Here is a 13,202-nt window from a genome sequence, read left to right as displayed (position 1 = left end):
GCTCGCGGCGGGACCGGGAGCGGCGGCGCCGGGGCGGGGGGCGGCGGGCAGCCGCCGGGGACGCGCCGCGGACATTGCTGGGGGCGGCCTCGGCGTTGCTGCCTTCGTCGTCGTCGTCGTCCTCGCCCCCGCCGCCGCCGCCACCGCCTCCACCGCCGCCCCCGGCCCGGCCCTGGTCGTCAGCCTCCTCCGGGGAGCGCGGCAGCCCCCGGGGAAAGAGGCGTCGGCGCCGGCCCCCCCGGCCCCGGGGCAGGAAGCGGCCCCCCGGCTCGGGCAGCAGAGGGGAGGAGGAGGACGACGACGAAGAGGAGGAGGGGGAAGAGGAGGAGGAGGAGGAGGAGGAGGACCTCATCGATGGTTTCGCCATTGCCAGCTTCGCCAGCCTTGAGGCCCTGCAGGTGAGGCCTCGCCGGGCCCGGACCCAGGCCGGGGGTTGTCAGGGCCCGCATCGGAGCCTTGGAAGAAGGGACCAGAGCCCCGGGGGCAGAGCGGGGGAGGAGGCCCGGCCGGCAGCGCCCTGGAGTGAGGGGCCGGCCTGGCAGGAGGGGCAGGGGGGATGGCATCCCAAACCAGAGCAACCGGCTTCTCTGGCCAGGCCTCTGCCCTCCCCGGGGGGTGGGAGGGGAGCCGATCCCCAGGGCCACCTGGCTGCAATGGAGCCACCACACCCCAGAGCTGGCTGGCTGGCTGGCAGGCTGCTGTCCGCCCTCCCCTGGCCGGCCATTCATCAACAGGCCGTGGGGGCTGGTCTTGGAGAAAAGAGTAGCAGTAGCCAGGGTTGGAGATGGGGGAGTCAGGCCTACCCTGCAATCTGTCAGAAGCAACAGGGCCCAGGTGCAGAAACCCTGGGCTTTTAAAGCAGGAGACACAAGGGTTTCAAGCCCACCCTTGGTATTTACCAGTTATGTGACTATGGATAAGTCTCTACGCATCTTCCAGCCTCAGTTGCTTTATATGTAAAGTGTGGAGTTACACCTGTTATACTTTTATATTTATGCCTTCAAGTATTGAATATAGCACCTGGTACATAGTAGGGTCTTAAATACTTGTTTGATCTTCAGAGTTGTCTTGAAGATCAAATGAGATAGTTGTAGAGAATTGTTACAGAGCTTAAAGTACTATATAAATGATGGTTATTATTTAGTCTCCCTGTCTCACCTGTCTACTTTTTGCCCACAGAAGGATGCATCCCTTCAGCCCCCAGAGCGACTGGAGCACCGGCTAAAACATTCCGGAAAGCGGAAGCGGGGGGGTGTAGGGGGGGGCCGAGGGGAGCCAGGAGACAGCTCAGAGCGGGAGACTGGCCGGCCCCCAGGGGACCGTGCCCGAAAAAGGCCCAGCAAGCGAAGGAGGAAAGAGGTGAGATATGCCCTCCCCTTACTCTCCTATCCTATAAGTTTCTTATGGACTATGCTATCTCTTCCATTTCCCTTTTGGTCCTTGTGTAGCTAACCTGGTCTTTCAGTGATTTAAGATTTAAGTTCTGGGTGTTATACTTTAGAAAGAACATGAGCAAACTGGAATGGACCCAGAAAACAGCCCTCCAGAGGCCAGAACTAGGCCCAATGGGTGAAAGTACAGGGAAGCTGAATCTTTTTAGAAAAATTATAGAGAGGGAATCCCTATATTCAATGGGAGTTTGGAGTTTACTTCTAACTCAAGGATTCTTTGAAGAATATGACTTGGATAGTTCCAAAGGAAATAACTTTCCAAGGGCATAATGACCCAGGATCTTGAAACATGAATCTTGAAGGAGGTGGTTAACAGGCCAAAACTATAGATCTTCAATAAATAGGAGAGTTCTTGACTAATTTTGGAGTAATTGGAGTAATTTTGGAGTAGTTGGAATAAGAGGGTAGGAGGGTTAAAGATATCTTTAACATTCCTTCGAAAAGTTATAATGTATCATTTTCCAAGGTCTTAGGGGTGGACAATACAGGAAGAACTTCTTAATAGTTAATACTGTCCAGTAATGGAAGGACTTCGAAGGTGTAATTTCCCTGTTATTGGGGGCATTTAAGCAGAGGCAATGGGTAACTATATGTCAGATTAAAGAAAAGATTTCTTCACATTAGGAGGCTGCTTAAAATTTCTATTAATATTTAAGATTCCATGACCCCTCAAGACTGAAACTAAGTCAGGACTGGATCAAATCTGCTTCTGATAGAAGCATAGACTTCATGTCGGTCAAACTGGCCTAACCTTGTGGATTTTGAGCTTAAATTGGACAACAGCCGTATCAGGGAGTCAAACGCCTGTTTGACTCTGCCTTTGACTTCTTCCTGATGAGTGTCCCTCACCTGGTGTACTCTTCCCTTATAGGCCTCCTCCCGACACTCTCTGGAAGCCGGATACATAGTAAGTGGTCCTTCCCTGCCCAGTTTTTTCCCACTCTCTCTCCAGCAGACACCGCCGCGCCCCCTGCCAACTCTTCTCCCCTCCCCTGACACTTCTGTCTCTCCTTCTCTCCAGTGTGACGCGGAGAGTGACCTGGACGAGAGGGTGAGTTGGAGCTTGTGTGGAAGTGGGGAGGGGGGTGTGGAAGGAGAGTTCTTGCCAAGGATTCTCAAAGGCCATTTAGACCTGGGATTGTGACATCTCTGGGTAGGGTCTCTTGTGCCACTAGGAACTGACTGCTTTTCCTGCTCTTCCTTGCTAGGTCTCTGATGATGACCTCGATCCGTCGTTTACTGTCTCAACCAGCAAAGGTTTGTTCCTGGGTGTCAGACTTGGGTTGAGGCTGAGCATAGCCTGGAGAGTAGGTGCTTTCAGGAAGGGTGGAGGGACAGTAGGGACATCCAGTTTGCCACTGATCTTATACCTTTCCCTCTCCTTCTAGCCTCGGGCCCCCATGGCAACTTAAATGGGAACTGTGAAGCGAAACTCTCTGTGATCCCCAAAGTGTCGGGGCTGGAGCGGAGTCAGGAGCAGCCCCCAGGACCCGACCCGCTGCTAGTGCCTTTCCCTGCCAAGGAGCCGCTGCCTCCACCGGCCCCCCGACCCCCAACCACCCCCCCAACCCCGATGCCAGCCCCTGTCAGCCTGCCACCTCCACCCCCACCCCAGTTGCAGCTCCGGGTTTCACCCTTCGGCATCCGCTCTTCCACTTATGGCAGTGGCCTGGACCTCAGCACTGGCAGGTAAATGACTCCAGAAAACAATCTGGTTCATCAAATTTTTATATAGACATATATTCCCTCCACTTAAGCTAATCTAGGTACCATAGGGCATTGGTGAAAAATGTTGATGTCTGCCTTAAAGTACTAATCATACTCACTAGGGAGAGAAAAGATTCATGTGAAACGCTAAGATTAATAGAATATTATGACTCAACCCCCTCACTTACAGATAAGGAAATGGGAGAATCAGTGAGAGAAATGATTTGTTCAAGACTATGCAGTAAGATAGTAGCAAAGTCAAGGTTAAAGTCTAGGTCTTCTTGACTCCTTTCTGTCTAGTTTTGTTTGTTGTTGGTTTTTTTTTGTCCTAAACCCTTACTTGCTGTCTTAGTAATACTCTAAGACAAAAAGGCAAGGGCTAAGCAATGGGGGTTAAGTGACTTGCCCAGTGTCACACAGGTAGGATATGTCAGAGGCTACATTTGAACCCAGGTCCTTCAAACTCCAGGCCCGATTCTCTTTCCATTGTACTGCCTAGTTGCTCCTCTAGTGTTCTTGCTGTTACTTCACATACTCTTATTAAAAAGGGAACTATATTAAAAGAGAACTTAACCTGGAAAAAGGAAGATGAGAGAGAGATTCTGGGCTGCCATAGTCCCGAGTTGGACTTTTTTCTTTTTTTCTTTTAAACCCATATTTTCCATCATAGAATCAGTACTATGTATCATTTCCAAGAAAGAAGAGCGATAAAGGCTAGGCAGTGAGAGTTAAGCAACTTGCCCATAGTCACATAGCTAAGAAGATTTGAACCCAGGACCACTGATTGGCTCAATCCCCTACCTGCCCCATATGTCCCCTTCCCAGACTTGCCATGCTCTGGATTCTAACATATTTTCTTCCAGCTCACTTTATCTCATGTATATAAAACAATAATTATAGGCTTATAGGGTACATATTCAATGTACCCTATAAGAAGAGAGAGATGAAGGTAGGCCAAGAGAGTGAGGAGGGATGAAAAAGGATGATGGAACAGGATTGGGGATAGGAAGCAATAGAAACAAATGAAATGGAAGACTTCTGTCTAAGAAGGGGTCCTTGGGAAAGCCTCATTATTTGTTTATAAGTTTGATTCTTGAGATCTTCTCTCTGTAAACATCAGAAGATTTGTGATAGAGAAGAGCCTTATAAATGCATTGAATATGAGAAGGATTCCTTTATTACATGCAATCTTCCCCCAACTAGATGAGATCCTTCCAAATTTTTCATATGGTTTCCTGTTTTTTTTCCCACAGCTCTTCGAGGCCACCCCCGAAGGCTCCTGCCCCTCCAGTGGCCCCACCTCCACCTTCTTCTTCCTCTTCCTCTTCCTCCTCCTCCTCCTCATCTTCAGCTCAACTCTCCCATCGGCCTCCAACACCTTCCTTGCCCTTGCCTCTGGCCAACCATGGCTTCCCCCCTGCTGGGCTACGGGCACCGCCCCCACCTCCTCATCCTGCCCTATTCTCCCCTGGTCCAACTCTACCCCCACCCCCACCTTTGCTGCAGGTGGCAGGCCACCCTGGGGCTGCGACGGCCAGTGCACTCTCTGGTGAGTCTTCAGGAGCCTTTGTGGCTTTGAAAGGTGGGAAGAGATCCTAGAGAAGGAAGTATTGGGACAGGCATTCTTCTCTTTGGTGTGGGGAAAATTCTGCTTCAAGAGATGATGGATCCAGGAGTTGAAGCCTACAGGGAAAGGATGAAGGAATAAATGTGGGGTAATAGAAATGGAAGAAAGATACTCCAAAGAGGAAAGAGCCCAAGGGGAGAACTGATCCATAAAAGGTTGGAACAGGAGAAAGGAGAAGCAAAGGATCAGAGCCCATGGGGGGTGAGGTTTGAGCAGGGTGGTTAGGTACCCTGGGGAAAAAGGGGAGCATAAATCCTTCTCTTCCTTCATCATACCCTGTCCCGGTCACCTCTCACAGAGCAGGAGCTGATGAGGCAGGACCTGAGCACTCGGTTCCTGAGCGCCCAGGGAGGCCCCGAGGTGGGCGGGGCAGGGGGCTCAGCCCGGCCCCTGGCCTTCCAGTTCCACCAGCACAACCACCAGCACCAGCACACCCACCAGCACACCCACCAGCACTTCACCCCCTATCCTCCTGGCCTGCTGCCCCCCCACGGCCCCCACATGGTAAGAATTCCCTCCCACCCCAGGGCCTGCCTGGCAGGGGAGGGATCAAAAACCCTTGGAAGAGCGGGCGAAGTTGCCTGAGTATTCAAGAGGGAAGGATGGTAGGGTGCACTTGAGCTGGACATTGGGGAGGGATGGGTATGTTTGTATGTGTGTTTGGGGGATATGGTGGGAGGGAACCATCTGAACCCACTTATGGGAGTCCTGTCCAGCAGGAAATAGGGAAATTAAGTGTTTCTGGCTTATGATTTATCCCCACCTTCTCTCACACAGTTCGAGAAATATCCAGGAAAAATCGAAGGCCTTTTCCGGCATAACGTGAGTGCCCTGAGAGGCCCTGGGTCATAGTTAGGTGTGAGAATATCCTGGTAAATTGCTTTCTTGGTACTTAATAAGCATTTGCTTTGATAATAGAGGATTTAGCAATGCCCTAGGGATACAGGTTACCAACAGCTCCCAAATCTATCCTAGAAGAAGATGAAATCTCACTGAATTTCTAGTTATGGAGTAAGGGAATAATTTGACAAGTGAGAAGAGAGGCCTTTTTGCTGTTCTCTACCCCCAGTTTGGTCATTTTTCCTTCACAGCTCTATGCGGCCTTCCCCCCTGCTGTCCCTGGCCTTCCCCCTGGTCTGCCTCCTGCTGTTTCCTTTGGTTCTCTGCAAGGGGCTTTCCAGCCTAAGGTGAGTATCCAAGGCACAGATCTTTCTATTCTCCTTCTTCATCTATCTTACTATAAAATGTGTGCTACCTGTCCCTCTTCTAAAGCCATGGGGGAATTGGGTCTTAGATCCCAGATGTGCTTTCAGTCACCAGATCTCTGTTCCCATCTTCTCATCCACTCTTCCTTCTTTACCCCAGAGCACGAATCCAGAGTTGCCACCACGACTGGGGCCGGTCCCCAGTGGGCTGCCCCAAAAGGGAACACAGGTGAGCCTGGAATAGACAGAAGAGGACCAGGTCTTAGCAGTGAGGGCAGAAGTTGGGGGTGGGGGGAGGGGCAGGAAAGATAGGTTGGGAGGGTAAAATGCCATGGAGGCACAGTAGGAATTTCATGGGTTGATTTTTTTTTTTATTTTTATTTTTCCCCTCCAGAGAAGAGAAGGAAAATATTCTCACTGTAAACATTTCTAGGGACTATAGATTCTACATTCCTAAGAATAAGCAACTGGGGTTTCAGAGAGAATTCCTTCAAGGATTACCAGGTTAGGGAAAATAACCAGAAAAGAAGGGTTCTAGGGCCTCTAAAGTATCAATGGGGCTCATTAGGCAATTGGAACTCTTGGGGACAGGCTCTCATTTTTTAATGGTGCTAGGTTTTTAAAGGGGCTATGTGTTATTTGAAGGGAGAGGCTATTTTAAGGGGAAAGGGCTCTGTAATCTCCAGAGGCCAAAACCCAAAGGGCAAAGGAAAGCTGGAATTTTAGGGAGTCTGGGGTTGCCAAAGTGAGTGCTGGCAGATGGGTCTAAGCTGTCCTCCGCTTTCTATTCCTGCCCTTCAGATTCCTGACCATTTCCGCCCCCCACTGAGGGTGAGTAGGTTGGGAAACAGGGTGGGTTTAAAAGGGCAGAGATGGAAAAGAGCATGGACTAGGGTCTCATAGATGATGGGGAAGGAGTGAAGTTTTACTGGGGAAGGCTAATCGCATCATTTCTCTTCTCTTATTACTTCTGCTCCTCAGAAACCAGGAAAGTGGTGTGCCATGCATGTGCGAGTGGCCTATATGATCTTGAGGCACCAGGAGAAGATGAAGGTACCAGGACTGGTAGAGAGAGGGTAGAGCTGGCTCAGGGAGAGTGAGAGCTAAGGCAGGAGACTGAGCTGAAGAAGGACCTGGGCTACCAGGAGAAGTTGTTTTACTGACTGACTTGGGGCACATGATATAGTGAAAGATGAGCAACAGGAGAACCCTCTACCCCAGTCTACTCCCTTGTCTTCCTATAGGGGTATCTCTGACTCTCCCAGGAAGGCTTCATTCCTTTTCAGTTCTCAGGAATTTCTTATTAAAATGCAACCCTTCCCTCTATATATACTGAAGAAGTGGCATTCCCATAAACTTTTTTTTTTTAAATCCTTACTTTCTATCTTAGTAACGACTTTAAGGGCAAGGCCTCGGCAGACAGAGTTAAGTGACTTGTCTAGGATCACACAGCTAGGAAGTGTCTGAGGCCAGATATAAACCCAGCACCTCCTGTTTCTAGGCCTGGCTCTTTATCCACTGAGCCACCTAGCTTCTCCTTTCTCATAAACTTTTGTTGTTGTTTTTAAATTTTAATTAATATTTTTCCATGGCTACATGATTTGTATTCTTTCCTTTCCACCCCACCCATAGCCAACAAGCAATTTAACTGAGTTTTACATGTATCATTGATTATGACCGATTTCCATATTATTAATATTTGCATTAGAGCGATCATTTAGAGTCTACATTCTCCAATCATATCCCCATCGAACCATGTGATCAAGGAAATGTTTTTCTTCTGTGTTTCTACTCCTACGGTTCTTTCTCTTCTCCCATAAACTCTTTTTTTTTTTTTTTTAAACCCTTAACTTCTGTGTATTGGCTCCTTGGTGGAAGAGTGGTAAGGGTGGGCAATGGGGGTCAAGTGACTTGCCCAGGGTCACACATCTGGGAAGTGTCTGAGGCTGGATTGAACCTAGGACCTCCCATCTCTAGGGCTGACTCTCAATCCATTGAGCTACCCAGCTGCCCCTCCCATAAACTCTTAAGAGGGTCTAGTTTATCAAATTGTTTTCTAACCAGTTGTCTCTGTGGGAGGGGGGCCAGGTTTCAGAAGGAAGGCCTTTGGACAAAGTGTCCAGTCAAGGGCAGCAGAATTTCAAAAGAAAAACTAATGGGGACCTAAAAGTAGTTTTGCCCACTTCCCCATTCTCTCCAGAAATTAGCATCCTAAGGAAACCTTAGGGAAAGAAGTGGAATCCCTCACCATAGTTCTTCCTTTCTAGTTAATGCAGGGTGATCCTCACAAGCTGGATTTTCGGAATGACCTTTTGCCCTGCCTCCCTGGGGCCTATGGAGGCCTTCCCCCTGGGCAGGAGCTCTCCCACCCAGCTTCCCTCTTTACTGCAACAGGTGAGTCTGGGAAGGAACAGTAGCCTGGGAGTCAGTTTTCCTCAGCCTTTGCTTCTTCATCTCTATCTCTAAAATGAGTCCCTTCCAGCTTTGCCATTTTGCTGGTTAATAAATCTTAGAATCCCAACAAAGTATTCCTTTGCTAAAAACTTTATCTCCATTTTTTCTCAGGTGCTGTCCATCCTGCTGCCAATCCTTTCACAGCAGCTCCTGGACCCCCCACGTCCTTTCTGAGTCCTGGTACCCACATCGGTAAGAGCCAACCACAAACTACTAACTTCTTCATAGCTATCCCTACCCCAGCCTAGGACTAAGCCAAGGAGTAATAACCTCATGCCAGAGGCTAGGAGCTATCAGTCCTTCCTAGCTATTCACAACCAGTTTCCTCAAGGTCTCCCAATGCAACACATTTTTCTCTGAGGCTTTGTTCATGTTCTTTTCTTGCTTTACACCTTCCACCTAGATCCTTTTCACTCCTCTGAGCTCAGCTTAAGTCCATGTCCATTAAGCAACAAAGTTTAAATAAGAAAACCCCAGGTGAGGTAAATTGTCTCTGCCACCTGTTAGCAATGTAATATTTAGTGAGTCACTTCTTTCTTGGCCTTGATTTCTCTATAAAAACATGAGGGAGTTGGAGTGGACAATATGTATCCTTTCAAACATCCAACATCCTTTTCTGTTGTTCTGGTCTGAGAAATCCCTAGCCTTCCTAGCCTGTGGTGACTTCTTCCTCCTGGACATGTGTAACACTTGTTTATTCATTTGAAATTTTATATTACAGCCACTTTACTTCTCTTTGGATGACTTTTTATGTGTTAGTCTTGTTTCCCAACAAGACTCCTTAGTTCCTTTGAGGGTAGAGACCCTGTCATACTTTTTTTTTTTTTTTTTAAACCCTTACCTTCTGTCTTGGAGCCAATACATATTATTGGCTCCAAGGCAGAAGAATGGTAAGGGTAGGCAATGGGGGTCAAGTGAGTTGCCCAGGGTCACACAGCTAGGAAGTGTCTGAGGCCAGATTTGAACCTAGGACCTCCCATCTCTAGGCCTGGCACTCAATCCACTGAGCTACCCAGCTTGCCCCCCCCCCCCCCCCCGTCATACTTTAAAAAAAATTTTAATTAAGTTAGAATATTTTTCCATGGTTACATGATTTATGTTTTTTCTCTCCCCTTCTCCATCCTGGAACCAATGAGCAATTCCACTGGATTTTACATGTATCATTGATCAAGACCTATTTCCATATTATTAATGTTTGCAATAGAGTGATCTTTTAGAGTCTAGATCCCCAATCATATCCATCGAACCATGTGATCAAGCAGTTGTTTTTCTTCTTTGTTTCTGCTCCCACAGTTCTTTCTCATAAATTCCTCAGAATTATCCTGGGTTATTGCATTGCTGCTAGGAGAAAAACCTATTACATTCAGTTGTGCCACAGTGTATCAGTCTCTGTACAATGTTCTCCAGGTTCTGCTCCTTTCACTCTGCATCAATTCCTGGAAGTTGTTCCAGTTCACATGGAATTCCTCCAGTTCATTATTCCTTTTAGCACAATAGTATTCCATCACCATCAGATAACACAATTTATTCCTGACATTAGAAAGTATGACTGGAACAAATTGTGGTACCTGTCATACTTTCTAATGTGTCCTAAAAATAGCCCTAGATAAAGGGGAGTGCTATGTGAGTGCTTTACTGATCAACTTCCCCTGTCTCCCCTCCAGATCCTTTTGGGCGTCCTACCAGCTTTGCGTCCTTGGCTGCTCTCTCCAATGGGGCCTTTGGGGGCCTGGGCAGCCCTACGTTCAGTGAGTATGGGTTACTTCGGGTTAGGGAGGGAGATAGAAAAGTTGAAGGTAAATAAATTTGCGTTGGTCCTGTGTGTCTGTTGATGAAGCAGCAGGCTTGCTATATTCTAGTGCTTCTTACTTAGCCTGAAATTCCTCATTCTCCATTTGCCTTCTTGGTTTTTCTTTCTAGACACTGGTGCTGTGTTTGCCCAGAAAGAAAGCCCAGGGGCTCCTCCTGCCTTTGCCTCTCCTCCAGATCCGTGGGCCCGGCTGCACCGCGGCCCCCCTACCTTTCCTGCCTGGGCTCGGCCTCCTGAGGCTGCACGGACACCTGGCTCAGACAAAGAACGTCCAGTGGAGAGGCGAGAGCCCTCGGCCCCCAAAGAGGAGAAAGATAGGTATGGCTTTGCCCGAGCACTGTAGCCTTCTACCTCCTTTTCTATCTGTACCTCTGACTTCAGCTCCCTTTGTCCTTCACCAGACTCCTTCACTTCTCCATCTTCTCCTCCCACTCACCAAGAGGAAATCTAGTTTCTAGCTTCTTTCTTTTTTAATTTTTCTTCCATGTCTGTCACTTGCTCTTCATTTTACTCATATAACAACCATTTATTAAGCCCATCTCTTCTCCCTTCCCTTAGGGATCTCCCATTTTCCCGACCACAGCTTCGAGTTTCCCCAGCCACCCCCAAGTCCCGGGCCGGGGAGGAGGGGGTAAGACCCCCCAAGGAGCCTGTGAGGGTGAAGGAAGAGAGGAAGGAGGAGGTCCCTGGGCCTCCCAGCCTACATCTGCTATTTGATCGGCCCCGACCACCCCCCTTCCTGGGCCCCAGCCCTTCCGACCGATGTGCCCCCTTCTTGGAGCCCTGGCTGCCGGGCCCTCCACGTCTGGCCCGCCCCCCACGATTCTATGAGGCTGGGGAAGAGCTGGGAGGGGCAGGAGCTGTGGCCACAGCTCGCCTCTATGGTCTGGAGCCTACCCATCCCCTACTCTATGGCCGCTTGGCCCCCCCGCCTCCTACCGCAGCCCCTGGGCCCCCTCAATTGCTTAGCAAGACACCTCCTGGGGCCCTCCTGGGGGCTCCTCCCCCCTTGGTGCCCGCCCCTCGGCCTGGCTCTCCCCCTCGGCCACCAGGGCCACCCAGAGCTGACAGGTGAGGGGAGGGGCTGGGGGTAGAGCTCCATTTCCCTCCCCCCCCATTTCACTTCCCCACCCAGCTTTAGGGTGGAGGTTGTGTCCCTACACGGGAGGGCAAAGGTCATGACCCTTAGGCTTCTGTGGAATTATCTTGGGGTCAGAGGTCACTACCCCACCCATGGGATCATCTTGAAAATAGAGGTCCCAGATACCACCCCCCCCAGGGGTTAAGTGCAAGAGCCACTCTCACAAGGGATGGGGGTCACATGGAGGACAGAGGTTGTGACCACCTGAGAGGAATCGCTGTTCCCTCTCTTTTTCTCCCTGTCTCTCCCCTTTTCCTCTTCTAAGTCTGGGCTCCCTCAGAGGGTCCCTTGGATGCTAAGCCTCCTGTCTGCCTCCTGTAGGCTTATCAAGCCTGAGGCCAAAGTCACATGCACCCAGGCCTCTTGTTCCTCTTCCCTTCTTGGGGGAAGCAGGGTGGGGCTGCTGGGACATCAGAAGTCACCAGTGACCCTCCTTCATAGGGTCAGAGAAGATGGGGGGGTTAGGGGGGAGGGGGGTTCCCTGTACATATTTATCTCCCCTTCCACATGGCCCCCCCAGGTGTTTTGTACATTTTTACAGGGGTGCCCCCTCAGCCCAACCCCTCTTTCCCCCTCCCTTGTTTAATTAAATCCTCAGACTGGTGCTCTGTTCCCAGCCTCTCGCCTCTCTGTCTGGGGGGAGGGAGGGAAAGAAGGGAAGGAAGGGAGAAAGCCTGGTGGGGAGTTGGGGTTGGGAACCCAGCAAGAGGTACCAGGGAATTGGCTTTATTTTCCTCAGGAAATTGGTAACTTAGGTGAGGTACAAACATGGGAATGGCCTCCCTGAGTCCACTAGTTGGGCCAGGATATGCCGAATTAATCTCACCCTGCCATTCCAAGAGGATAAAGTCCCCTTTGATTGGCTGGCAAGGCCACTTCCCTCCAGCCTTATATCTTGTTTCTTGTCATCCCCGGGCTTCCAAGTAGCCTGAACTCTGAAGCCTCAGAAATTCTGTCCTTCCCAGTGTGTAGGTCCTGGTGCTCTGGACCATGCATCCCCTAGGAGTCAGTTTTCCTATTCCCTAGAATCTTGGGGGCCTGCTGCCCTAAGGCAGAACTTGGTGTCTACCTTTATGCTGCTTCCTCCCCTCAGAGTCCCTGAATTCCCTGGCAGGGAGGCTGAATTCTTCATGTCCCACAGACCAAAGAACAGGGGACTGAGCAGAGCAAGGTAGGCAGGTCCTTGGAAGCCACCTGCCTTCCTAAACTCTTCCCAACAGTAGCCCTAGCCCCAGCCTGGCCTCAGGGAGTTGCAGGTACCCCTGTGTTCTGGGCCACCTTAGAGATTATTAAGGTGGTGGGTTTGTTTAAAAACAAAGATATTCAGTTGGCTCCCTCCATGGCGTAAATGGGGGATGTTGGCTCTGTAATATTTGCGGATATTTATATAAAAAAGGAGTGTTACAATGCAGCTTATCTTCCTCCTCATTGACTGTATGCCTGGGACTGGTGGGAGGGGGGAGGAAAAGGGTGCCCAAACAGGGTGGTGTGCCTCATGGGACAAGCTTTTGGGATCATTACAACTAGGAGTTGGGGGTAGGAGGTGGGCTTGTGGGACTTCGTTTTTTTTTTTTTTTTTTCCAGCTTTCCCCCTTCTGTTCATCTATCATCATTATGCTAAAATTAATTTCCTTAAATGATACCAAGGAAATGGGGGGACACACCTAGTTTAGAAGCATAATGACAAAAACACTAATCTATGAGTCAGAAACCCATATCACAAGAATCCACTGCATCATTGTCTACTTAATCTGGCTGTCCCTTTGCAGTCTCTTAAAGTTAGCAAAATTTAGGTGAGGCTCCAAGG

General features: G+C 49.6%; 1 protein-coding gene across 1 annotated transcript in view; it reads left to right on the top strand.

The window, feature by feature from the left end:
- Positions 1 to 12,806, top strand: part of FBRS (fibrosin) — a 22,654-nt gene extending 9,848 nt beyond the window's left edge. Inside the window, exons 2-19 of the mRNA XM_044659728.1 lie at positions 19 to 398; positions 1,180 to 1,359; positions 2,323 to 2,358; positions 2,473 to 2,502; positions 2,660 to 2,708; positions 2,840 to 3,140; positions 4,412 to 4,707; positions 5,084 to 5,289; positions 5,563 to 5,607; positions 5,877 to 5,972; positions 6,151 to 6,219; positions 6,792 to 6,821; positions 6,972 to 7,043; positions 8,267 to 8,384; positions 8,556 to 8,636; positions 10,109 to 10,192; positions 10,365 to 10,572; positions 10,813 to 12,806. Of these exons, the coding sequence (XP_044515663.1) occupies positions 19 to 398; positions 1,180 to 1,359; positions 2,323 to 2,358; positions 2,473 to 2,502; positions 2,660 to 2,708; positions 2,840 to 3,140; positions 4,412 to 4,707; positions 5,084 to 5,289; positions 5,563 to 5,607; positions 5,877 to 5,972; positions 6,151 to 6,219; positions 6,792 to 6,821; positions 6,972 to 7,043; positions 8,267 to 8,384; positions 8,556 to 8,636; positions 10,109 to 10,192; positions 10,365 to 10,572; positions 10,813 to 11,329 (2,798 nt within the window). The 3' untranslated portion in view covers positions 11,330 to 12,806. The remainder of the gene's footprint in view (positions 1 to 18; positions 399 to 1,179; positions 1,360 to 2,322; positions 2,359 to 2,472; positions 2,503 to 2,659; positions 2,709 to 2,839; positions 3,141 to 4,411; positions 4,708 to 5,083; positions 5,290 to 5,562; positions 5,608 to 5,876; positions 5,973 to 6,150; positions 6,220 to 6,791; positions 6,822 to 6,971; positions 7,044 to 8,266; positions 8,385 to 8,555; positions 8,637 to 10,108; positions 10,193 to 10,364; positions 10,573 to 10,812) is intronic.
- The last annotated feature ends 396 nt before the right edge of the window (positions 12,807 to 13,202 follow it).

This window comes from Gracilinanus agilis, chromosome 1 (genome assembly GCF_016433145.1).
Source record: "Gracilinanus agilis isolate LMUSP501 chromosome 1, AgileGrace, whole genome shotgun sequence".
Lineage (NCBI taxonomy): Eukaryota > Metazoa > Chordata > Mammalia > Didelphimorphia > Didelphidae > Gracilinanus > Gracilinanus agilis.
This window is presented reverse-complemented; position numbering and strand designations above follow the sequence as displayed.